General features: G+C 38.2%; 2 protein-coding genes across 2 annotated transcripts in view; one reads left to right on the top strand and one right to left on the bottom strand.

Moving 5' to 3' along the window:
• Positions 1-3,787, top strand: part of slc8a1a (solute carrier family 8 member 1a) — a 69,308-nt gene extending 65,521 nt beyond the window's left edge. Inside the window, exon 11 of the mRNA XM_079844107.1 lies at positions 571-3,787. Within this exon, the coding sequence (XP_079700233.1) occupies positions 571-947 (377 nt within the window). The 3' untranslated portion in view covers positions 948-3,787. The remainder of the gene's footprint in view (positions 1-570) is intronic.
• tmem178a (transmembrane protein 178a) lies at positions 1,439-27,161 on the bottom strand. Its single transcript, XM_079844136.1, has 5 exons — positions 24,913-27,161; positions 18,434-18,581; positions 15,660-15,773; positions 12,302-12,439; positions 1,439-7,024 (listed from the first exon to the last, which is right to left on the bottom strand). Exons 1-5 carry the CDS (start codon positions 25,174-25,176, stop codon positions 6,783-6,785), a joined length of 906 nt encoding a protein of 301 aa, XP_079700262.1. The 5' UTR covers positions 25,177-27,161; the 3' UTR covers positions 1,439-6,782.
• Positions 27,162-27,563: the final 402 nt, after the last annotated feature.

The raw sequence follows: 27,563 nt of genomic DNA, 5'->3' as shown, positions 1-27,563 counted from the left end.
TTATAATAATATAGGGAGCCCACAACAAAAACAATTCAAAAATACATTGTCCCCATTTTTTAATTAATAGATAATAACAAATGCGATTTTTAGTGATATTTTGACCACTAAAATGGGAAATGTCCCCTGTTGCCATTTCAGAAATCTGGTCACCTTATGGACTTATATACAGTAACTCTGGGGGATACGGTGAATAAGCTAAAGTCCCAAAAAGTCGGCGTGTTTCTTTAAAACAAATAATCATTTTATAATAATGGATTATATATAATTATTTTTGCATGCGATCATTTTACATTTTTGCTGTTTGTATTACAGTGATAATTTGGGGAAATGTGCTTAAATGTGTTGAAAATAATGTTGCAAAGCAAATGATTAATGGTCCTAAAAAATAAGCTTAATTATCTTTACACAAACTCTGATTTCTTATTTCCTTATTTGGATTTTCAGGCAAATTATGAAATTAACATGTTATTTAGAGGTCTCATATGATTCACCCATTTATTGATGGAGCTATTTTTGCAGCTTGACAATATGTATTCCTTTCTGTCTTTTTTTTTATTCCAAAATCAGACACATTTGCTAGTAAGGTGGCAGCCACCCAGGATCAGTACGCTGACGCCTCCATCGGCAATGTGACGGGCAGCAATGCTGTGAACGTCTTTCTGGGCATCGGAGTGGCCTGGTCCATCGCTGCCATATTTCACCAGTCAAAAGGCGAGTACTTCCGCGTGGAGGCCGGCACGCTGGCGTTTTCCGTCACCATTTTCACCATCTTTGCCTTCGTCTGTGTCGCCGTCCTCATGTACCGCCGCAGGCCCGAGATCGGGGGCGAACTGGGTGGCCCGCGGACTCCCAAAATCCTGACCACGACGTTGTTTTTCAGTCTCTGGCTGATGTACATCGTCTTATCCTCCATGGAGGCCTATTGCATCATCAAGGGTTTTTAAATCAGACACGAGATGATGCCGCAGACAGGATGCTGTCGTTAAAACAGAACTGACAGGAGGAAAGGGTTCAAAGCAGGTGTTTTATTGTGCGTTGTTGTGTTATGCACTGTATGTTTTGTATGTGTGTGAATACACGTGTGTTTCTGCTGTTGAGATTATTCTAGTCTTCAAAGAAGAGACTGTCTAAAGCTTTTTAATCATTTTTGACAACGTTGTAAAGGTTGGAAATATGGAAATGTTATTAGTTTCGTTGACTGATTAGGCTTTAAGGCCTGTTCACACCAAGAATGATAACTATAAAGAGAACTATATTAGCTTTCAGACCAGTGGACGATAACAGGACGCGCTGCAGTTTTGTCATCTGCCGATTTAAATATTCAAGCTCTAAAAGTGCCCTTATTATGCTATTTTAAAGTTTCCTAACAAGGTCTCCAACAACAGGTTTACAAGCATCAAAGTTTCATTTTCTCATAATATACATCTCCACATTGTTCAATGATTCTCAAACGACTCGATGGATGAATCAGTCTCTCTAAATCCCTCCTTTCCGCAAGCCTATTCTGCTCTTATTGGTCAGATGGCCCAGTCTGTCGTGATTGGTCTACCACGTACAGCGCGTATTTCGGAAACAAACGCTCATTACAATAACTGAACTCCAGCTCCGTCCGGAGGATTCCTAAACCTCAGCGAATGTACACACTGTAAAGACAGTAACAATGACGTTGATTTTACACCAATCCCAGCACGAGTCCAATGATGAAACAATGGAAGAACTAGCTATTCAACCCGAACCTTGAGCAGGACGTGTTTCAGTGATGCTACTCAGTTGGAGGTACATTATGAGATGTTTCAACTGTAATTCCTCACCATCAGTATTAACAAGTGTGCGTCCATGTGTGTGTGTGTTTCTAACAGCGCACACGTTAGCCCAGCACTAACGTATGAATGACTGATGTAACATTAAAGTTTGCAAAACAAATCTTGCTCTATCCTTTATCTTTATTCAAAGTAGTAAGAATGACTAACAATGTGCATTAATAGACACAGTTTTAGGTAATAGTGGCCCACAGCTAATTTACAGTTGTATTTCAGTAAGACAGTAATAACATGAGTTAGCCGGATAGCCAGAGACCTACACAATATGAAACACAATGTGCGCGCAATAAATATGCTAATGTTTCATCTTTACGTCACAAAAAATTAGCTTGTGATTCGTTTAAAAAACGATTCGTTTAATTGACTCAGAGTCGACTCTTACTTTTACGGTGCACTTTCAGATAAAAAAATTTGCAGGATGTTTTCATTCACTTAGAACTATGTTACACACTACATGAAAGGTATTTTTCAAAAATCCATAATAGGGATTCTGATTGGCTGTCAATGTTTTCAGCTGGAAGAAATCTTTGTGAAAGTGATTCCAATGATAGTGTTTTTCTGTGCTGTTATCGTTATTGTGGTGTGAACTCTTTTACACTTATATCGATTTTTATAACTGTATTTTTACCGTTATTGTTACAGTTATCGTCCTTGGTGTGAACGGGCCTTTAGACTGAAATCTGTAATATGACAACAGCAGAGTAAATTTAATTCAAATGACATCCAATGGCATCTAAGATGTTTTTAGTTTTTTGGGGGGCCAAATGGTACAAAAATGAATGACCTTTGAGTAACATTTTGTTATGCATTCACTGTCATTTTAAATCTCATTCATATACTTGAAACATTTTGTAGTTCAATAAGCAGAAATCATTGTGTAAATGAACTCAAAATCTGTGGTTAAAGATGAAAATAGTGCATATCTGCAATGAACACTTTTTGGACCTACAAACGGGTGTTTTAAACAACGGACAATGTCAACAGACATTTTTTTCCCCTTAGATTTTAATGCATAAAAGTGTGGATTTGTGAGTATCATAAGCCTTTGACTTGATTTTATTTGAGATTTACATAATTCAGTGTGTTCGATGTTTTTAAGTAACCTAAAAAATAGATTTAGAGAAAAACACTGTGCCACCTTCCTGCCTGGTTACATGGGACAGTGTCTCTCAGCTCAACTCCACAGACTTCATATAGCTAGGAGCCAGTTACTGAGGATAGTCGAAAATAATATTAAATGCATTGCAATATTTTGTGTGTGTCTAAACCTGTATGTTATATTTTATTTCATGGACTCTGAGACGTTTCCCTGCATTTCTAGTGCAGGCATCAGTAGTTTTAGTAGCTACATACAATCAAACCTGAGCATTTAGTCAAGAAGATCTGTGAGAAAATGATTTGACTTTTGTACAAAAACAAGTTCAGAATCTATTGTTTTTATTCTCTTCAATAATACTATATGAGGAATGCATGTTATCTCTCCTGTGTTTTTGTGACTTCTCCCTTTATGAAGAAAAGACTCTATTTTTTTGTAAATCACAGTACGACACATGTATGATAGAAAGTCAAATGAGATACTGGTATTATCATCTTGTACATAGTGTTCAGTCTTCAAATAGATAATTCAGGATATATGACTATTTTTGGCCATTTGAGGACACTAGTGCACTGGTAAAAGCTTTTTGTGTGTTGCTTTTTCACCTTTTTTGGGCAGGCCATATCATATCAAGCACACACACACACACACACACACACACACACACACACACACGGGTGACTGCACTATTCATCTACTCCATCCCCTCACTCGACCCTCCGCTGACAGTATATTTCGCAGATATGTTGAAGTAGTTTTCCCTCGCTTGTGCGAGTGCTCGATATCTGTAAGTTTCATTTTTATAAATGTCATCTGTATGAGAATACACTCTTTATTTGGAACATTGTTTGTTGTTTCAACAATTTGAGTTTTGTCCTTTTGTTTTTCCTGTGGCACACTCGACAGTAGGATAGTGCACAATATGTTACCGCGACGTGTTGCCCCACCACAACAAAAAACTTTAGGACCTCATACATAGACGGTTTCAGAGTTTAGACAAGGGTTTGTTGTGTGTATATTGATGAAAGCATGGCGCCCTCTTGTGGCAGAATAATTGAAAGTCCTGTAAAAACAAATCCAGCATATCCATCTTTTTGTAATGCCAATTATTATTATTTTTACCGATGCTTCATTTCACTCATAAACAGGGCTGCCACACCTTTTGTCGTTTGTGATTAATGGGATTTTAAATAGATTGAAATTTTAATCACAAAGAACATTTATTAACCTACATTTGATACATTTAGTCCAATAATTTGGAACTGAGCATAACTAGAACAATTTATATAGCTACACTATAGAGTTAACTTCCCTGTTAGTTCCATGTCAGTGTTGTTGTGGTGATAAGCTATTCAAATGTTTTCATTAATTAAAGGGATAGTTCACCCAAAAATGAAAATTACCTCATGATTTACTCACCCTCAAGGCATCCTAGGTCTATATAACATTCTTCTTTCAGACGAATACAATCGGAAATCATATTAAAATAGGTCCTGGCTCTTCCAAGCATTATAATGGCAGCCCAAAATTTGAAGACCAAAAAAGTGCATCCATCCATTATAAAAGTACTCCACACAGCTCTGGCTCCGGGGGGTTAATAAAGGCCTTCTGAAGTGAATCGATGGGTTTGTGAAAGAAAAATATAACATTTTGATATTTTTCTTACAAAAAACATTGATTCGCTTCAGAAGGCCTCCATGTGACTCCAGTGGTTCAACCTTAATGTTATGAAAGAATACTCTTTGTGCGCTAAAATAAATGAATAAATAACGACTTTATTCAACTATTTCTTTTCGTATGTGTCAGTCTCCTACGCTGTTGGTTTTTACGGTCACGTCAGAACGGCGACTCACCATTGACGCTGTTCACGTGAGCACCACAAAGCATGCGTGTGATGCTGACGCAGGAGCTGGCCAATAATAAGGCGCCTTTCTGACATAGAACCTGGAGGCTGTTCTGGTTTTACTAATAGCATAGGAGACTGACATGGGAGAGAAGTGATTGTTGAATAAAGTCGCTATATTTTGCGCACAAAAAGTATTCTCGTCGCTTCATAACATTAAGGTTGAACCACTGGAGTCAAATGGACTATCTTAATGTCTTTACTAGCTTTCTGGGCCTTGAAAGTTGCAATGACGTTACTGGATGGTTCAGAAACCTCTTGGATTTCATCACAAATATCTTAAATGTAACAGGTTTGGTTTGGAACGACGTGAGGGTGAGTAATTAATGACAGAATTTTTATTTTTGGGTGAACTAACCCTTTAAAAATAAAGGTGAACTAAAATGAAAATGAAATGTTGACTTGAAATTAAGTACTAGAATGACTAAAACTCAAATAAAAATAAATCAAAGTTAAACAGAAATATAAAAAATACACTTGAAACTGAAATTCTAAAAATAAAACCTATTTCAAAAGAATTTAACTATAATAGTAAAAAATTTTCATGACCATGGCACTCAATATAAAAGTTAATATGGGGGAACAAAATTACTCTTTTTTTCATCCTAATTTTATTCATAATATATCAACAAATCAGCCACACTAATCATTTTTAGCTTTAGTTTTGCTCATTATAAACAGTTTTTCTTGAATAATACATCATAGCAAATAGCTGCGAGGTGAAATGAATGGCATTGTTTAATATTTCTGCACAGGTGGGCTAGTATTCTAGTGGGCTAGCAGAAAACATGCTGGCACTGCTTAAAATGAGTCGCCATATGTCTGACAAGAATAATTACACGCATAACAGAGCCAAAGTTCACATGAAAGTTCAGTTTGGTTTCTTCATAGACCTTTATTTCATCATTATAATATTTTATTTACGATACACTTTCAGAAACACAGTAGAAGTTTTGAGGCAAACAGTACAGTTTCAGGGATATGTTACTGTTTTGGCTCAGTTTGTAAAACAACATCCTGCAGTTAATATAATCCTCGTCGCTTTATATTAGCGTTGCTTCGTGTGGAACGGAAGGATTCGTATTTTCAGCAATGATGTGACGTCATGAGCAAGGCTGGTAGATTCGAGAGCATCCACTTTAAGCATGCTGCCATATTACGATTGCACTTCTAGTGACAGCCACGGTCAAGTTCGGAATCTTCAGAGACATTTCATCCAATCACGAAATTGCATATCCACGTCTTAGATCTCAAGACTTCTCGTGTCTCTTTGATTTTTCAATCTTTTTGAATATCGTCCACCAGCTGTTACCCAAAGGTGATATATATGCAATCATGCCTTTATACATTTGTCTGATGTGGTGACATTGCTGACATGAAGCGTCCTGTTCATCCCTGATTGAATTCTTTAGCTGTTTTTTAATTTGAAATGTCAGCTTTAGTTTTGAGCCAATGGTTAGTCGCCTTGTATCCATTTGCACGTGGTTGGGAAACCAAAAGATATGCTTTAATCACATAATAAAAAAATAATACTGTCCATGATCAGGGCAATCGTTTGAATTTCAGATGGTTTGCATAAAAAATTGTGGCTCAGATCCTAAGTGTCACCTGAACCAGCGAATGACTGCATCACAACAACCCAAAAACATACACTTACCCATTTCAAATCAAAGGTTTTGTTCATTATATTCACACATACTTTATATTTGTGTGTGTTTTCTTTTTTTATGTGTGTGATTTGTAAGCAAATGTGTGTAGAAGACACACAGGAAATGCAACAGTCTTGTCTTTCGTTCTGTATAACATCAACACATCTCAAAAGAGCCCCACGAAGGTATCGGAAATCTACAAGACATTCAAAACTGCTCCATACAGCATGAAGTCCCACTTGAATCCGTTTTACTAAAGCGCCAAGTGCTGATTAATTGTTTTGCTGGGTCCTCCAGGCCACAGGGGGCGCTCATACAGATGACTCCCTTGCCGTTTTGGAGCGAAGAGCTTTTGTGCGGCTCAAGAAGGGATAAGTTGTGCAGATACAACCTGACGCCACTGTTAGGCCCAGACTGACCCATGCACAGAAGATGGACCATCCGTAACCGTGGTCCACGTCACCGGGCAGACCGTAGATGAAAGGAGGGTTCCTGGACAGGTCGTATGACACACTGGCTGCGTAGGTGCACAGTGAGATTGTGCAAAAGATTCCTGTGGGAAACAAGAAGCTTTGAGGTTACTGATCCAACACATGGGAATCCTCACCCCCACCCCCCTGGCAGACAGACAGACAGACAGACAGACAGACAGACAGACAGACAGACAGACAGACAGACAGACAGACAGACAGACAGACAGACAGACAGACAGACAGACAGACAGATAGATAGATAGATAGATAGATAGATAGATAGATAGATAGATAGATAGATAGATAGATAGATAGATAGATAGATAGATAGATAGATAGATAGATAGATAGATAGATAGATAGATCGATCGATCAGACAGGTGGGTAGACAGACAGACAGATAGATAGACCAGACAGGTGGGTAGACAGACAGACAGACAGACAGACAGACAGACAAGTATGTTCTATATACAATAGTATGAAAATGGGTAGTATAATTGAAATTTGTACATACTAGGGATGCAACAATACAGTTAGTCCACGGTTCAATACATACCTCGGTTTTTAACCACGGTTTTCGGTTCGGTTCGGTTCTGATGGCTTGTCACATACATTTTTTGTTATTCTATTCTTAGGCGACAGGAACAGCAAGAGGTTAAGGAGAAAAAAGACTATTTTTTATTGCAATACTCTTTCTTTATATTACTTACAATAATTGAAAAACCTACCTTAAACTTAAAACTTTACTTTAAAAAAAACCTTGTATTCCTAGTGTATTGTGTAATATAAAATAAATATATATAAATATAAAGATTTACACTTGCAGCTCAGAGCTGTACAGCAGCATTAAAGTATGAAATTGAATGAATAAAATGTAAAAATAAAAACTCTACATAGACTATATAATATACATTGATTCTTAGCTGTATTAGTTTTTTCAGTCAAGAGCAGTGAGGGATTTTCTCTTTGTCTTTTGTTGTTGTATTAACATTAAAGGGATAGTTCGTTCAAAAATGAAAATTCTGTCATAGAGAAATGAATACAGGTTTGAAACAATATTAGAGTGAGTAAATAATGACATCATTTTAGAGGTGAACTGTCCCTTTAAGGATCGCGTGTTCACTACTGCACTGTTGTCAATTTAAGACCTGCACACATCTAATATACAGACACACGCCGATTTTACTTTCACTTTAGACATAACCGACAGTGTTTATGTTAACCTTGTGTGTATTTGACAGTATTAGCGCAGTAAAACGACTATTTAGTCCTGTAATCACGTGTTTGACAGGCTAGTGCGCGCGCTCCGAAAAGCGCATGTTGCGCACGCGAATGAGCCAGCAAGGCTTTAAAACGCATGCAAATAATGAACTTTCGTGATTGTAAATAACTATAGTGTTCCGTGAGTATAACTCCACCACTAACGTGTGTTGTGAATGTATGTCGCGTTTTTCAGTATTGGGATGGAGGAGGCAAATTATAGAATTTGTAGAAAAATAATTACTTAAATGCAAAACCGAGAAAACCGCAATTCACAAGCGCATATTGAACCGTCAATGCCGTACGGAACGGTTCAATATTATATTGAGAATTGTGGCATCCCTAGTACATACTATTTTCACCATATTGTCACTGTCACATGACCTATCAACGTCAGTTGTGTCGTTTCACTGTCATTCACAAATCCTTTCCCGTGGCCTCATGGGATAGTAAAGTGTCCATTAAAAAAAGGTCCTGTTCTTCGTGATCCCATTTTTCAAACTTGAGTTAGTGTGTAATGTTGCTGTTAGAGCATAAATAATACCTGTAAAATTATAAAGCTCAAAGTGCAATGCCAAGCGAGATATTTTATTTAAGAGAAGTTCCCTTTCAAAGCCTACAGCGAACGGCCGGTTTGGACTACATCCCTGTACTCCCTGCTTTAATGACGTCAGTAGAACAGTTTGTCGACTAAACTCCGCCCACAAGAATACGCTAAAAAGGGGGCGTGGTCTTGTTGCTCTCCCATGTGGAGAAGAGGAAGTGTTGCGTTCGGTTGCGTTTGTAGAGTGTGTTTGTCGCCATGTCGTCGAGACGCTGTTATTTTCATCCCGGAGTCAAATCACCTTTGTTTGGCCTTCAGGGACGCTGTACTTTGAGCGCATGCATCTCCCCGTTATGGTAAGAGGTGTGACCTCTCCGGGCAACGTGCGCTAAGCTGCTGTCGAATCACAACACGGGAACCGCTGGCACAATCAGAACTCGTTATGTATTTCTGAAGGAGGGACTTCATAGAATAAGGAAATCCTCAAGCCGTTTTTAGGACCGTGAAAACAGCGGTATACAGATAAGTACATTGTGTGAAAAATACTGTGTTTTTTTTACAAGCGAAACATGAACACATGTTATGTTGCACACTGTAAACACAATCAAAGCTTCAAAAAATCTGGAAAAACGGGACCTTTAAATGTGCACATAAGAATCTCAGCTGAAGTAGTATGTCATCCCAGTACTTTTAATCTACATTTCGACACTACTCTTTTGGTGTACTTTTTGTGTGTATTAGTATTATTGTGGAAGTAGGCATACTGCATTTAGACACAGCGAATCACTTGTTTCATTTCTAAATGAGTCAGCTTTTTAAAAAAAGTTATATTTTTGGCCTTTATTAGATAGAACCATGTAGAGGAGACGAGAAGCAATGAGAGGAGAGAGGGGAACAGGATTGGGAAATAACCACGAACCGGGAATCTAACTTAGGTCGACCGAATCACCACTACACTATATGTCAGAGCACTGTCCACAAGGCTTTTTTGAAGGAAATTATTTGAATCCCTCAAAACGATAGGGACTGCATCCAAATATGCATACTTCCCTACTATATGGTAGGAGAAAAACAAAATGTGAAAAAAGTGTGCATCTGATGAACACTATACTATTCCATGAGGCTACAGAAGAGAAGTTGTGAGTGGCAGTGAAACGACGCCAATGACAACACGGCGAATGTATTATGTCCAGATTTCATTCATACTACACACATTCGTACTGAATCGAATGTTGTGGTGTGTCCGAAATTGCAGACCGTCTAGTAGGTACTACTTCTAAATTTGAATTTACTTCGCAATCAAGAAAAAAGTAGTTTCTGTATTTATTACGAATATGGGTAGTGAATATGGTCACATGACAGTAACAACATGGCGGATGTAGTTTGTCCGAATTTAATCAAACTACTCGTTTTCATACTATATAGAGCGGGTTTTTTTTAACGGCCGCAAAGTACATACTAATTCAAATGTAGTACCTGCTCAGTATGCGATTTCGAATGCAGCGTGAACAAAATTCAGACGTACATCCGCCATGTTGTTACTGTCACGTGACCTACCAGCGTGAGTTGCCGTTCATAAATCCTCTCCTGTGGCCTCATGGGATGTTCAAGTGTTCATTGAATGCGTCCCAAAAATAATTACTTATTCAAGACAGTATGCCGGTTTTGGATCGGTTCGGTTCGGAATGAATCCATGTTTTTGAAGGAATCAGTTGAAATCACAGACTGTAAAAAAATATGGATGTAGTGTCCGTGACGTCACCCATAGGATTCTGAAGAGCAGTTTTGAAGCGTAAGGTAGGGACGAGCTGGCCGTTGCCATCTTGGCAGCGAGTCATTCCCGGATAATAGAAAATGGGCAAAGAGGCGGGACGTGGGCGGAACTGAGGTGACGCGATGACTAACAGACCAGAGTCCTGCACGGGTCCGATTTTAAAAACCCGCACCCGCCCGTACCCGCAGTGCTTAAACCCGCATCCGACCCGTTTTCCGACAGCAACACTAAATAAAATCTGCACCCAACCCGCCCCGCTTAAAATAGAACCGACACCCGACCCGCACCCGCAATAAAATCAGTTTAGCATGTCACATTATAGACACACTTACACAAATGTTTATTGCCAGCATACAGAAGTTATTACACGACCATTAACACAAGGACAACTTCTGCCGGGAGCTTAACGTGGCTTATGTACCTACTGTTATTAAGAGACCAAACTCAGTAAACATAATCCTAATAACGTATACTATGTACAAAAAATCAGATGAGCCCAGAATATGAACGCAACACGTATAATTACACGTTACACGTTTTCCTACCATAGAAAACCTTTATAAAAAAAACACTTAACGTGGCTTAATGTACTAAGACAGTGTTATTAAGAGACCAAACTCTGGAAACATAACACAAATACTGTTCGATAGAACTGCTTGTGCTTGGTTTGTTATCACAGTTATCTGCGTGCTTCCTCAGCGATGAAGTTCCACATTTGCGTCTATCTTTTCTTAAACTCCTCATGATCCATCTCGACGAGTGCAGGCAGAGCGCGCGCGGTTACGATTCTTCTGTGAGGGCACGCGCGAGCCGCGCGGCCACAGATAAAATGATATGGATTTGAAATTTTTATCAACTTGGAATACAGGCAAGGCATATTTTTGTATATGCATATTTTTAGGAACACATCTACAATATACATGCATATATTGTTTATATATAGGCCTATATTCGTTTGCACGTGACTGTTTAAAACCCGTGTTTAGACCCGTGTTTCTCCCTTGTCCGACCCGACCCGCATCCATATCCGACATACTAGGATGTTTTTCACCCGTTTCAGCAATATTCGCGGGTCACCCATCCCGCACCCGTGCAGGACTCTGTAACAGACAGCCGATAAATGGCTATCCACCTGTCACTCGAAGTGGCCACGCCCTTAATTATGCAGAACTTTAAGGCTTTATATAATGTAAACAAATTAGTTATAAAAAATTCACCCCCTTCACAGTTGTCATGAAGGGCGAAATTAGCCGTATAGACCAAAACCACAATTTGTACCAGGCTATAAACATGTTTTTTTCTGCTGAAAAAGTTAGGCATTTTAACATGGGGCTCAATGAGATTCTGCTCCCTTCTGGAGCCTGTCCCTAGTGGCCAGTTGATGAATTGCAGTTTAAGTCACTTCCGTATTGGCTTCGAGAGAAACTGCGGGAGGTTGCCGCTTGGTTGAAATTCACTTAAAAAGACATTCATTTGCCTCCACCTACTGGCGTAATGGTGTAACCTGTAGAAATAGTCACTGAAAATCCCCACTACTAATAAATATTTTTATATACTATCTTGTTCACTCACACACACACATATATATACACAAAACAAGGGAAATAAGACAGAAGGAGAGACGTGGGAGAATGAACAAGGTAGACAACAACTTGGAAAGGAAAGAGAACCACCTACGAGAAAGCGCGCGACTGGGTGAAACGAGTAACCAAGAAAAAGTAGCCAAGCAAAAAAGAGGGAAAAGTTAGATAATAAGGCCGAATAAGCAGATTTGTGTACCTGCCATAAGGAACAGGAGTCCAGACACATGCTGGGTGAGGCTTTCCTCCCAGAAAAATCCCACGGCGGCCACAATGCTTCCACACAGCATTACGGCAGCAGCCATGCCCAAGAACCCCGCCGTGATGCGCCGCAGATCTAAAAAACACAGAAAAACACACTGTTTCCATGACTACCACCCACTCAGCCAACAACTCACACTTCATAGCTATGGGTAACACCTTATCTTTAGGAACTTTCACTGAGCTGTGTGGGCTCAAGAATCGCTTCTGACTCCATGCAAAGTTTTGGAGCTGCTGATTGCAGATATTAATTCAGTGAGTTTAATTTGGAGGTATATATCACATTAAAGAATCTGATTGGGACACATGCATGGAGGAAGAAAAGCTTAATTAGAGGCATTTTAACGAGGGCTGTAATTAAGGCTTGCAGGCTCCCGAGAGACTTGCTAAGTTACAGCATCACAAGAGCTAATATGATTCCTTCCAACGGAAAATGACATTTGACCAAGTTTGTGTACACAAAACAGCACCGTGGGGAAAATAATCATATCATGGAGATGCAAGAAAAGGTTATGATTACATATTCATGACAGGACATGCAATAACCGCATTAACACAAACGACACAAGCTGTATTCTTACTGTGGAATGGACAATAGAACCCAATGGTTCTCTATCTTAAAATTGGACATATCGAAGGGCTCGATCCTCTTTTACAATAGCCAGTACCTTTAGTTAAAGTCGCAGATGTGAACCCTTATGTACTTTTGTTAACTGATGGCATTCTAGAAAGTGTTTGATTGGTTGAGTTGTTGATATTTTTGGGAAGTTTTTCCAGAAAGAGAAACACTTGTACATTTAAATGTTATGTTTCTCTTCAGTTTTTTACATCTAACAGTACTTTCTCATGAAAAAAAGGGGTAAAAAAAGAAAACTTAATCACTCTTAGAAGAAAAGGTTTTATACAGAACCGTAAAGGCATTTCAGAACCTTTTACGGGTTCTCATCATGGGATCATTTTATGGATTTAGTTTTAATTCATTTTCTATTTTAATGACATTTGATGAATTAACCCTTAAATGCATGAATGTTTCGCCAATCATTATTACATATCCAGGTCTTTAGCGACCCGGATCTATATCTAACACGGATGGATCTCTGCCTCTCCTGATAATATAAAACTCTCCTGATATTAGAGTAAAAATTTGAATAAAATAAAGCATATTTTGATACCTTTTGGAGCTTGGAAGGGTTCAGTTTGAGCAGATGCTTTATACCATCATCACTGTACTCGTCAGAGCTCATTTTCCAGTACATTCAGCATCTGGCTCATATTCAAGATCTCAAACATATTCTTAAAATATAAATTTCAACATCTTCAAAATCAATGTTTTGTTCGCTGACAGCCTCTTCACCAGATCCACCGTTAAGTGACAGTGACACTAATATTTGATACTTGCTCTGCAGTAAATCACAGAGTCATTTCAAGTTTTGCTGATGATATTTCCGATTCTTTTTTGAAAAAGATTTGATGGGTGTCACGCCTCCCAAACTTGCGTTTGTGTACCTCACTAATTGAAAGATTAGATGGGTTCACTCCTCCCGAAATTACGTTGTGAAATTCACTTAGTCATCAAAGATTCTATTATTGCTGTGCAGAAAAAAATATACTTACACTCGTTAGCGACCTTATACCATTTTTACAAAAAATTTATGGGAAAACAGGCATTCTTTTATAATTGTATATATTTTTTCTTGTTATATTGTTTATAATGAATTGTTTGAGGAATACTAAGAAGGTTGATGCGACTATGGGCGTCGGAAGCAAAACAAATGTGGGTGGGTCCTCTCTCAGAAAAAAAATTACTGGAGTAGATGCCATTTACATTAAGTAGCTACTGTATAAATATACGGCCTTGTTTGCTAAACGTCTGGTTGGGAAAGACAACATTATGGAAATCACCTTATCATTGAGAGTGGCAATAGTGTAGGAGTAAGACGCATGGCATCAAGTTTTGACGCAAATCTACCCGCGGTTCGAATCCGCCTTTTGCCGAACTCACTCCATTTTCCCATCACATATCAGATCGTTTATTTATTTTTTTAATTGAAGAAAATATTAGAAAAGTGGAAATAAAGCGTCTAACGTGTGTTTAATAATAAGTGTTTATCGGTTAGGGGTAAGTCAAGTCAAGTCAACCTTATTTATATAGCGCTTTTAACAATGCAGATTGTTTCAAAGCAGCTTTACAGTGTTAAACAGGAAAATAATGCAACATAATTTTATTCAGCCGTATAGCCATTCTGGAGAAAACGGTGATGTCATCAGTTCATTTCAATTATCATAACGTGACAGTGTGGGCTTTAGAACAGTAATTTAGTTTATATGGTTAATTTAGTTTAATAATTAGATTTATTTGGATATTTAGTTGAAAAATTTAGAAAAATGTAGTGTCCCCAACTGAGCACTCCAAGCCAGAGGCAACAGTGGCAAGGAAACCAAAACCCCATAAGGTGACCTAATGGAGAAAATAAACCTTGGAAGAAACCAGGCTCAGTCGGGGTGCCAGTTCTCCTCTGGCCAATTAACAAACAGCGTATGATTATTATTCTGGCAACTTTACAGGTCAGAGGACATAATACATTGGAATATTCGAGGGACCGGAGGCAACATGCTGGAGACGGGTTTATTGAGGATGATATGTTGATTAAATAATTATTAAAGTGCAATTTTCGAAAGATCGGAGGCAACACGCTGGAGACGGGTTTATTGAGGATGACATATCGATTTAAAAATTATTAAATAAGTAAGTAAACAGGTAAGTAAACAGACACGTGCTGAATTAGAGACGGTAAAAGTGAGTGGGTCCAATATCATTGATCGTAAAAAGTGGGTGGGTCTTGTCCTACCCACATACAATGGTTCTGATGCCCATGGATGTGACTAACTTTAAAAAATCAATGAGGAGGAGGGTAATGAATGATGTCCCGCATCACTAAGACCCAAGGTAAGGGTTTAAGGGTTAAACAGCATGTAAACATACTTTATCTCTCTATTTTTTTAAATAACCTGTTAAACATGAAAGTATAATATAATCATTTAAAACATTTCTCCTTATAGAACCTTGACAATACAACATTTTTTACCTAAATTTAGTTAAAAAAAAAAATCATTGTCAGAGCAAATATTTACATGGCAAGCATCCTTCCCATGAGCCTTCTGTATTTTTTACATGGTATTGCACTGCACAGTTTCCACTACGCAAAGCACACTTAACTTCAGCTTGCATGCACTGCTTAACATTCAACGCATATCAAGAGCTACATGAGGCAGCGAGGAAGCTTTGGGGGACTTACGTAAGAGGTGCCACTCGTCCTGCTGTATGGTCCTTGTCAGGTTGAGAGGGATGTTCCTGAGTCTAATGGGTTGGGAGAAATGGTACTTGACAGAAGTGCATCGGTCTGCAATACCTGCATAGGGATCACACACTCGTTTAAGACATATTCTGCCCTTCAAATGCAGCTAAAGGTCTTACCAATGAAATCCCTCCCAAATCTTCTGGCATGTGATGGTAGTTAATAAGAAACACTTTCTTGCTTCCCCTTGCAACGTTGTTTCTGTAATAATGCGTTTCTGTTTGCACTAATCTCTGCTACTTTGTTTGTTTTGTTTGTCTTTCCCTGGACGTTCCAGCACTGGGCCAAGAACAAGTATAGAGCCAAGCACTGCTGAAACACCGCCTCCCCGACAGAGTGACCTTCTGTCATTATTTCCGCCTGGGTTCACACCATACCACACAGATTTGGCAGGCGTTGTGAGCCGATTCTGAGAGCTGAGTAGTGACTGCGGTAATCATGCAGCGAGCCTGAGATGCATAGTTAAGTAAAAAGACACTGTCTGGGTTACGGTCAGCTACATGACACTTCATTCACTATATATATATAAAAAATGAATTCAGTCTGGCAAGTTCCTATCAGTTTCTTAAAGATGTGTGGGTGAAATTGAAATGTGCCTTCTCTGAACTGACTACATTAAATTGAGAGCCAAGCCAGCGAGAAACCTCGAAAAAAGGCTAGATGTGCACTTCTGTATTCACTGATAATGAATTCAGCTCTGTAGGTTTTCTCACAGTGATATTAAGTTGCAGCCATGTACTTTAATGAATACTGTCTAAAACTAGTATTCCCAACCTGTTGACCAATTTCCCATGACTTTTCCTATCGTGATTACTGCCTTAAATATCATAGAAAGTTCTGTTATAGAGATTGCTCTCACAAACAGCACATTCTAGCTCATGTATAGCTATGTGATACACACATACATAATACATTTTATATAGAATATAGATTTTTTTTATTGTTTAGAGAAATGTATGTATATGTGTATGTATACACACAGTATGTGTATATGTGTATGTGTATGTGTATGTGTATGTAGGCCTATAAATATTTAAAAATGGTGATAGAGACACCAAGGTCATGGGATCAATTCTCAGGGAATGGATAAACTGGTAAAATGTATAAATGCCATGCTTTGAATAAAAGTTTCTGCCACTTGCATAATGTAAAATCTATACACATTTTGACTTGTTGATGTGTAAATACGTGGGTTGTAATATTTTCATGAAAATGGAATATAAATTGTTTTATAATATATTGTACTCCTACTGGTACATTTAAAAATATCACTAGCAAACATCAAGTCACAAGTGATGAACAAAAATAAATGGAATTTTGATCTTCTGGCTGTCATGGCGCACTCAACCCGAGCTGATTCCATTGTGATCTGATGAGATGCTCTTTAGAGTGCCTTTCTTCTTTGATGGGCTGATTCGGGGACTCACAGTAATAGACTGTGTCACAAATCAAAGCCTGGGTGCTGAAGGTCAAGTGATCTGTGTGACTTTGGGCTTGATTTAAATGCGAGGTGGCACACGGCTTCCGCTTTTAATCTTGACATGATCAGATCTCTGTAATCTGTATTGACTATGAATCATCACTCATTTCCTGTGCTTTTTTTCCACCTTGAGACTTTCATCTTTTTCAAAGGAAACTTTTGCGAAACAGCTGGCTTGGTTGGCAATTTGATCAAGTTTTGTTCTGTTGAGATCTATCATGCATGAAATTGATTTGCAGAAAGTGCCTTTGCAGTCAAATAAACAGGTCAAGAGAGAGACAAAAAATGTCAGGCACTGGTGTCAGCAAAAAGTCCATTAAGCTTAAGTTAGGTAAGTGTCAGAACAAAAAGGATTAAATCAATATTTCTTCCAGGAAACGAGTATGCATAAGCAATATATTCATCCACACTCACCTATGTTTTTGATCCAACATGCATACCATCATCATCATCACTCGCCTGCACTATGGAAATGGTATTAACAATTCCGGTTCCGATTCGATTCCTTAACGACTCAATTAGCCTACCCATTTTTAATGAGAAATATTTGGAATCATGAGATCATTTCGTGTTTGCCAACACTTTTTCTCTATTCACCCTGCCATCTCTTTAGAGCCAGCATAATTAGGCAATGCAATCCTAACATTTTATTAAAAAAATAAACGATCAAAAACATTAATTTATACACAAGGCTACTTGTCACAACAAGATTCAGAATGTGCATCTTTAAATGCATCTTATAAACAACCAGTCAGAACCTGACTGCAATCGATCCTTGATTAACAATCGGCTGATTAATAGTAGTGTTTTGATTCACTGAAAAGAACCGACACCTATGAATCATTTGTTCGGTAATCTGACTACTGTGGTCGCGCTGTATGTTTTGTCTGAAAAGAAACGGCTCATTAGAATCATTCGTTCAGGAATCGAACTACACTAGTGCCGCTGTATGTTTGAGTCAACTAAAAGGAGCCGACTCATAAGAGTCATGTGTTCGGGAATCGGATAACACTAGTCGCGCGTGTTTGTTCGCGTTATAGATTCAATGCAGAAAACACTATGGTTGTAGTTGTAGAAAGAATACACGTTCGAGTAACCTAACAGAACTGAACTTCATCGACATTGTTCGTTTCGGGTAGGATACTAAAACAGTTCTCAACCCTAGCCAGAACTATTTAAACATTTGGACGCTTTTTCAGCCTGTGTTAAAACGAACTTTCCACCCAGGTCTTACCCTTCGAAATGAGTTTGTCAATATCCCCGTCCATTCCCTGGAAGTAGCATTTCCTCCAAAGTCCAGAGTAGGTGGAGAAGAGCGGGCGCCCGCACTCCGTCTCCAAAATGCCCATGCCCAAAATCGCCCTCCAGTTTTCCAACAGTTCCTCTGTTACGGATCAACTGGGGATCATGTTATCTGGGGACGGGCGCGTGCACGCGGCTAGTTTTACCTGGATTTCCAGCAGATGTTAGACGGCGACAGATTCATCACAGCGAATTTTCCAGTGAACAGATCTAAAACGCTTTATACGTTATTGGTAAATGTTTGCGTCATTAAGGCTCTGTTTTGTCCTCTGTCGCTGATCTGCTGTATGGTTTTTTGTTAAGAGTTTTTGTTCAGTTTAAGTTAATGTGGAATCATTTCGAGACACAGACCACGCCCACATTTGTTACGTCCGTTTCGATAAAATTCGGATCCAATGACTTGCATTCAATAAATGTCATTGTGTCTTTGCAGTGCGTGTGTGTGTGCAATTTTTTTTATTAAGCATAGTTTGTGGCCTTATTTAAATTGAGCAGCAATATTGCTTTAGTTAAAGGACATGCCAAGCATTAGGCCATTTTTTAAGAGTTAAAGCATAAAGGACACTCCATAAATGTTCCTAACGAGTGGTGAAATGTGATAAGCCATCGCTATGCAAATATAATTTTAGAATTAGTTACATACAAGTAGGATCCAGTGAATTACCCACAACATTTATTTGGGGGAAGGTAAAAAAAAAAAAAAAAATCATAGGTTAGTAACAAGTAAACAATTTGATAACAAGAAGAAAAAAAAAAGAGAGACAGGACAAATGCACTACGTGCATGCAGGGCAGCTGTATTTGCCAGCTGTGGAAGGTCTGCCCACACAGTCCCAATGGTACCACCTTCCACATTCAGTACATTCAATCTAAAGGAGGAAGAACAAACAATAGAATAAGTTACATGTTGATGAAGTGTGTGTTTTGCAATACGTATAAAATGTTCTTACCCATTGGTCAGTTTGGCCTTTTTGTGTATGTTTCGCCCCACATGAACGACAGAGCTGTGAAAGGTCATCTATAATATGTAGAGGGTGTTATATCATGGCCAGACAAAAACAAATAAAAAAGGTACTCAAGGCTATCAAAATGCAAGGATTCCTTCTCACCAGTTTCTCTTAAAAGCCTTTTTGCAATTTCCATGCAGATTAAAACAACGCCTTCCTCATTTGAAGAAAATGTTATTTCTTCCTCCATAAGAAGAAGCTCTGCAAGCTGATGCAAGCAGTTATGCCATACATTAATTGTTTAATTGTTTTCAATAGTCACTGTAAAATGCATATAAATACATATACATTACTTTACAAACAAGTGGACCACAGGATGAGGAATCCTGTTGGGTAGGATGCACAACTGAGTGGCATCCCCACCTTGAAATGTTCAGTCCTTTCATCCTAAGGAAAGATCTATGAAATAGAAGTTTGTGTGAGTGCATTGATCATTAAGCCACAATAATACATTATAATAACAGATACATCACCATTTTAAGAAGCTTTGCATACAGTACTTGCCTTGTAACTTCCTTGCATTTGGAAATTGCGGAATCGTTGGCACCAAAAGGGTCAATATAAATTGATTTTGACAATTTTGGGAAAATTGCCTAAAAAAAAAAAAACTCTTAAGTCTCATTACCATGTATTCATGCATCTACTTTGTCAGTTTAGAATGTTACTTACTATAAATGTCCAGTGGTTGTCGTTGACACAAACAGCCCCGAAAAGAACATCATAACTGGATGGATCAAGCTACAAACAATACAATAGCATTTTAAAGTGCTGTCACAATACAAAAATACTTTTGAGTTTGTGTTTAAATGCAAAAACCTTTTTCAAGCCCTTTGGGCTTCCTTTCCAGATGTCGTTCATTTGGTAGGAATCGATTAAATATGCCCTTTTTAATCCTGACATATTTAATCGGTTTTGAAGATTTAAAAGATAGGCATTTATAACCTGTTTACAAAAAGAATCAAAGTAAGGGATATTGGATTGCTAAAACAAGAAAGCAAAACACAAAAAAGGTAAACGTACAAAAATCCAAATGCATCTTTAACCCTACCTCACTTTCGAACCATTTGCCTGGTGCCAGACCCATTAGGTTCTTGGTGTACAATTTGTAGGGGCCCATTTTGCTCCACAGCACTTCTTGTTTCTTTCCCTCCCATATATCATGTATCACTAAAAGAAGCACAGTGGTTACAGAGTAAAATCCTGTGCTATGGCACAGTGAAATATAGCCAAACCACTTAATATACCTTGTTCTTCTGAATATGTTGACTCAGGGAAGGTGTCTGCAGGGCAAACGTGAGGAGTTGGTGCTGGGTTCATTTGTGCCATTGTATTGGGAATTGCATGGCTGCAAGTGGGCTGAGGTGAGGAAAGAACCATCAGACACGGACTGGTGGGGCTTATTGGAGCTGACAGGCCCTTTGTTAAACTAAGAGCAGGAGGACTAGCAGGAGATGAGAGGATTGCAGGACAAGGAGGACTGGCAGGAGGAGCAGGAGGACTGAGAGGGGTTGATGGGATCCATTTTTTTGGAATGTGAGGCTCAGGCTCCACATATTTTATTAAATGATCCACGTTGAATGTCCTTTTTTTTTTTCCTTTCGTTGAAACCACGTCAACCTTTTTTTCTTCAATGTTACAGATAATAAATGGACCAAGCATGTCAGGGTCCATTTTTCCACCCTTTCTGTTCTCCTGTCTCACATTCCTCACCAACACTTTATCCCCAGCTTTGAAGTTGTCCTCCTGCCCTCTTTCCAGCTTTCGCTTCCGCACTCTCTCTTGACTAGTTGCCATGTTCTTTTTCACGGCTTCCATGGTCTCTCTCCTGTTGCTCAACCCCTCAGAGAGCTGCTCACTTGCAACCATGGCTTCCACCTTTCCATGACAGATCTAGTAAGTAGTAAGAAATTCACACTAAGTATTCACATCTTGCAAGATCAAGTGTCATTAGAAAAACAAAGTACCAAATTCACTAACCTCATAATCCTTTGGTACCTGACATGGATACCGTGCCTCTCTCCCAAACATTAAATAATATGGAGAAAACTTTGTGGTGAGTTGTTTTTTAGTTCTCAGTGCAAACATTGTTGCATTTAGATGCAGGTGCCACGTTGAAGGATTTTCCCCAATCATTTTTGTCAGGCTTCTGGGCATAAACAATTAAAATAAATCATGAAAATCATAAAGAAAATCATGCAATGTAAAAAAAAAATACTGAATGTGCTTTATGTAAATTACCTTTGAATTGTGCCATTCATTTTTTCAACAAGGCCGTTTGTCTGCGGATGATAAGGAGAGCACAGACTCCTGGTGATGCCTAGTGTCTCACACAGGCTAAAATTGACCTATGGGGAGATGCATTTTCAGATATTTCTTATGGTCATATCCTTTTATTTTGACTTAATTTGTGTTGAACCAACCTTGTTGACAAACTCTCTTCCCTGATCTGTTAAAAGGCGCTTCGGTGCTCCAAATTTGTAAAAAAAATCTAGGATGCACCCCATGACCTCTTCAGCTCTTTTTGTTTTTAGAGGATAGGCCTCAGACCACTTTGTAAAATAGTCCACCATTACACATATATATTGGTGGCCGTTTTCAGTTGGAGTTAACTTTCCAATTAGATCCATTCCAATTAACTCCAGTGGTTCTGTGACCTGAAATGAGAATCAATGTTTTAAACATTCAGGACTAAAGTCTATTACATATTAAAAGTTTCTAATTTTTGTAATTTTATACATACAACTATAGGATTGTATGCTGCCTTCTCCTTTATTGTTTTTTTCCTTGTCTGACACTGAGGACACTGAGCTATCTGAAAAAAGAGAGGTGGGCCATGACGCTTTTAATTGAGTTAGTGTAGTAAAAACAAACATGTTTTTTTTTTTTTAAATCAATTAACTTACCCACTTGCGGATGTCCTGTTCCATGCCAGGCCAGTAAAATCTAAGAATTATGGCATTGTGTGTTTTTTCCACTCCACAATGTCCACCAAGTGGGCCTGCATGAAATTCTATAAAGACGTTGTGTGCCTCCTCAGGTGAAAGGACAACCTTAGCCAAATGCTGACTCTTGTCTTTTTTTCTCCTGCAGATGTAATGCAGCTCTCCATCTAATGTAATCATGTTATATTAGTAAAATACAGGTCACAATTGTATTACTTTTTTAAAGTGACACCAACTTAACACACCATTACCTTTCATTGTGAAATTTTCACATCTTCTCTTTATGTAATAGCGCTCCTTTCTTGAGCAGCTATCAGGATATTTGTTATCCTGCAAAAAGTTTTTTATTTCTTTTACTTTTTTTGGATCCATTTACAGTCACAGTATATGGCCTAACACCAAATACACCAGTTACAACAATGACACTTAATTTATAGACCTTTTCATCTGTTCCTAATTGTTAGCAGACATGAGCAACTGAAAGCACATGATGTGTTGAATTAGGAGATAATATGCTAATGAGATTGGTGCCAGCCTAATGAAAAGAACTGGCATAATTCCAATTTATATAACATAAAAAGAGGCGCACAATTAAGGGCCCATTAAATTTGTTTCATAAACTAACAGACCATTGTGTCATATTTATTTGTTAAAGAGGTCAGCAAAAAGTAAACAAATCATTTTTCTGTTCTAATTGTTGTTTTAAAGAGGGGCATGTTATACGTGAGGGGACAAAATATTAGAGGTTAGTGATGTATGTAAATATTAGCCATCTAGAATATCACACATATTTGTAATAATTTATCATCACTATATCATATGTTCTGCTTATTTCTGTAATGAAATTTGTGGTTGCCACTCAAAAGTTTTCCATAGGACTTTAATACAAAAGACAGTGGAAGCTGTAAAAAGAACCCAGTAAGGAACAGCATTGTTTATTTTTATTTGTTAAACATGTATTAAACACTTTATTTATATACCTGGAAATAGAAATCATGCCATAAATGTGACATATAATTCATATGTGTTCATCATAAAGAGTTTGGCTTTGAATCCTGCACAGCTCATCATGTTTCTGCTACCAGTAAGACAAGCGGTGTGTCGAGAGATCAGTGTGTAGAACGTAAAATGAGAAGCGAGAGTCGTGAACTCAGAGAATTTACTGAATACAAAGTGTTCTCTACAATGCAAGACATTAAATTCACTACATTCAAGTTCATGATTCTAACTGAGCATAATGTACAATAAGAAAATATTAAGGAAATATAAAATTCACTTCATTTAAATGATCCTGATTCTAAGAATATGATACAGAGTTGTTCTAAATAGTTATCTTTTGCCATTTTCATAATTTAGTACAAATAAAACATAATTTGAAACAATGTGATCTTTCAGCCAATACAAAATGCTGAATTTAGATCAGTCAAAAAAACAGGATCAAAGTTCTTCAGGAACATTCCTGGAGTTCAATGACAGTCACACACCTTGTATAATTCCATACAAACCATGCAATCACAATATTCACTCTTCAAGGTTTTATTTTATCATGACTTCTTAGCTTCATTCAACTGGAACAAAAACAAGAGGATAGAGGAAAACAATTTTTTAGCAGTCATACAGAGCAGAGTCAAAGTTATTTATTTATTTTCTTCTTATTATTATTTTTTTTTTATATATAAATCTGTTGAAAATGTAACAAGTTCATGAGATACTTACATTCATAACCCAATAAGCATAGATTCTTTATGTTTGGGAAAAGGATACAAAGGTGTCAGTTGCACAAACAAGAGATCTACAATAATAAAATCAGTAGAGTAAAATAAGCTGACATGTTTTATATAAATATAATAGTTCCATCATAAAATTATATATGCAAACCAAATACAACCTGTTAAAAAATGTAAAGACTTTGCAATTCATGTTTCCTGAAGTTGTTCTTCTGAAGCTGAAGTTGACAAGTCTGTTGATCCATTAACCGAATGCCCCATGTTAACATGGACGTGGTTTGAGATGTCTGCACAACATAAGTGGGCGTTTCTAAATTTGTGGGTGTTTCTAAACTATGCAATGAAAACGATCACCTTAACCCGACCCTCCCCTAAACTCTCCCCACCTGTGACGTAGTCAAATCAGATACCGCAGTGAAAAACGCCCTCTGTTTATGGCCTCGCCCACTGATCTAGTAACTCCTTTTACTGCCTTGGGTTTCTGAGCTTGACACTAAAGTATGTTAAGTTTCTTTGAAATTGTGTCAAATACGCAGGAATAGACACTGCAAAACTAAGTGCTTTATTATGCATTCCAGTGTATGTGCAACTGGTGAAACCGTTTTCAACGTTGATCCGTGAAATATGGCATTGGACGAATCTGTCGCCGTCTAACATCTGCTGGAAATCCAGGTAAAACTAGCCGCGTGCACGCGCCCGTCCCCAGATAACATGATCCCCAGTTGATCCGTAACACCTCCTCTCGACTCCCTACATGGATGGGCTTCATGAGAGCCAGGTTGCGCTTCGCATTCCCACTGTCCACCAGAGGCAGGTGATAGATGGGCATCTCCCTGTTCTTCTGGTCGTTGGACTCCGAGCCGTACTGGTCGCAGTTCTCCTTGTGTCTCCTGGTGTCGGTTTCGTACCAGTGGTCGGTAAAGATCGCCGTGACCAGCAGCATGAGCGCGAGCAGGCTCATGGACAAGCTGAACGCCGTTACAAGAGCCAGTTTCTCCATGTCTCCAACATCCGCGCAACTCACTCAGTCATCTCTCACATGAAGCGTACTTTCCTCGCCTTTTCCCGGGACAATGCGCCGCTTTGAGCAGCGATCTCTCATCACAGGTGAATGCGCGGAGTGTGTCTGCGCGTGCGGTACTGTGGGCATCTGTATGGGGATGCGCGATGGCCGTGCGTGTGTGTTTACCTGCACTCCGTTCGGCGTTCGTGCATCTTCCTTTATCCGCAGTAGCCGCTTGTCTTACTTTCCTTTTTCCTGAAAAGGATGATGCATCCACGCAGAACAAGATTTCAGCGTGCAACTGAACGCGCGTGTGGGAATGTCAAGGTTGTCGCGCGCGTACTGTGCCAACAATAGCTATGGGTGTGTCAAGGAGACAGGCGAGGCGGTTTCCTGCGAGCGCGCGACTGAACTGTTATGATGATGAGGATGATGATGGGGGTGATGATGACTACAGTTTGACCAGGCAAACATCAATGCAGACCATTATGCAAAGGGAAAAAACAACTCAAAAACTTGATTCTACTGCAAAATATTCTGAAGAAATGTTTTTCTAGCACAATATTTAGGGTCAATGTCTGATATGATAAAAATGATCAATATTTTAATGCAATACTTGCGTTAATAGCCAACCATCTTCTACAAGAAGTTTGATTCATACGTTTTTTAACATAATTCACAATATTTGGGAATTAAGAGGTTTTTAGTTCTGAACAAAAAAGCGTGACTTTCATAACAAGGTCAAAATACACTCTTATAAATATTATATTTGGTTCCCCAAATAATCTTTCTGTAACAATTCCTTCAAAAAACATTTTAATAATCTAAAGATCTAAAGAACCTTTTTCCACTAAGACCTTTTTGTGGAATGGAAAGGTTCCATGAATGTTAAAGGTCCTTCATGGAACCATTAATGCCAGTATATGCATCTGTGCATTAAAAGACCGTGATGAACCAATATTTTGTCATTTTACATTGGTTAATGAATGTGGTGCACATTTTCTCTTTTTAAATATATAAATAATAAATTACATTTAATAAAATATATACCATAAATAATATCTAAAACCAATATTTTCAATAATTAAGAATAATTAAAAACCCTCGCTGGACTATCACTGCATTACATAGACACACAAAAGATAGAGAGGAACTGAAAATGAATAAAATTGTGCTCATTGCATAAAAACCTGAACAATGGATTGGAACACATCTAGAACCCTTTCTAAGCAATACAGGCCAACTGTATGTGCGTTGGTTGTTTGATAACTGCCGTCATGCTGAGACCTTGATCTGTGCCAGTGCATGCTTTAATAATCAGTCAATAAATTGCATCCTGGATGTGTGCCTGGCATTTGAGAAATAAATTAGACTCAATAGTCCTGGCTCATAAAACCTTCATAACAACCACATGGTGTAAGTACAAATGTGTTCAGAAGCTCACTCTTGGCACACACTCCTCTGTGATTCGGAAATAAACAGCGCTGAATCACAATCCTGTCTGAGCTGAAAGAGAAGAAGATGGAGGAAGAGGTATGAGACCGTTTTGTAAGTCACAACCACATGGAGAATCCTGACAACTGTTAATTTGTCAACTGTCAGTGTTTTTTCACATATTTGGAGAGATATGTGTGAGAAAACAGAACTCAAACTGCCTTGTGTAACTCCCGAAATGAAGAAAACCCATGTAGAAAACCACAACCCCTCCCTGTTATCATTGCATACAAGTCAGAAAATAACAGTAAATTACAAAATACTCAAATGTAAAACAACTACAACCAATGATCTAACAGTGAAGGGAGATTTATGTACAAAATCACTGGAAACAGATTTGCAAGGAAGTCATCAAAATCAGTTGCACTCAAATTATTTTAGTAATTATATTGTATTGTCTAATTGTTCGGTTTTTATTGTGCAGCACATTGGTCAACCTTGGTCATGTTTAATGGTGCTATATCAATAAAATTGACATTTTAATTTTTTGTCACTGTGCCCTGTTCCACATAAATAAATTATATTATATTCTATTCTAAACTGAATGGGCCTACTTGTTTTCTATTCTTGGTGTCACTGTGCCCTGTTCCACATAAATAAATTCTATTCCATTCTATTCTATTCTAAACTGAATGGGCCTACTTGTTTTCTATTTTTGTTGTCACTGTGCCCTGTTCAACATAAATAAATTCTATTCTATTCTTTTCTAAACTGATTAGGCCTACTTGTGCTCTATTTTGTTGTCACTGTGCCCTGTTCCACATAAATAAATTCAAATCCATTCTATTCTATTCTAAACTGAAGAGGCCTACTTGTTTTCTATTTTTGGTGTCACTGTGCCCAACATAAATAAATTCTATTCTATTCTATTCTTTTCTAAACTGAATAGG

This window comes from Gobio gobio, assembly GCF_949357685.1.
Source record: "Gobio gobio genome assembly, chromosome: 19".
Lineage (NCBI taxonomy): Eukaryota > Metazoa > Chordata > Actinopteri > Cypriniformes > Gobionidae > Gobio > Gobio gobio.
This window is presented reverse-complemented; position numbering and strand designations above follow the sequence as displayed.

Coding starts and splice junctions, on each gene's coding strand:
- tmem178a (XM_079844136.1), bottom strand. CDS start 25,176: ATGGAGAAACTGGCTCTTGTAACGGCGTTCAGCTTGTCCATGAGCCTG. Junction 15,774..18,433: donor TGACAAACTCATTTCGAAGG/GTAAGACCTGGG, acceptor ATCCCTATGCAG/GTATTGCAGACCGATGCACT. Junction 7,025..12,301: donor ACTCCTGTTCCTTATGGCAG/GTACACAAATCT, acceptor TGTTTCCCACAG/GAATCTTTTGCACAATCTCA.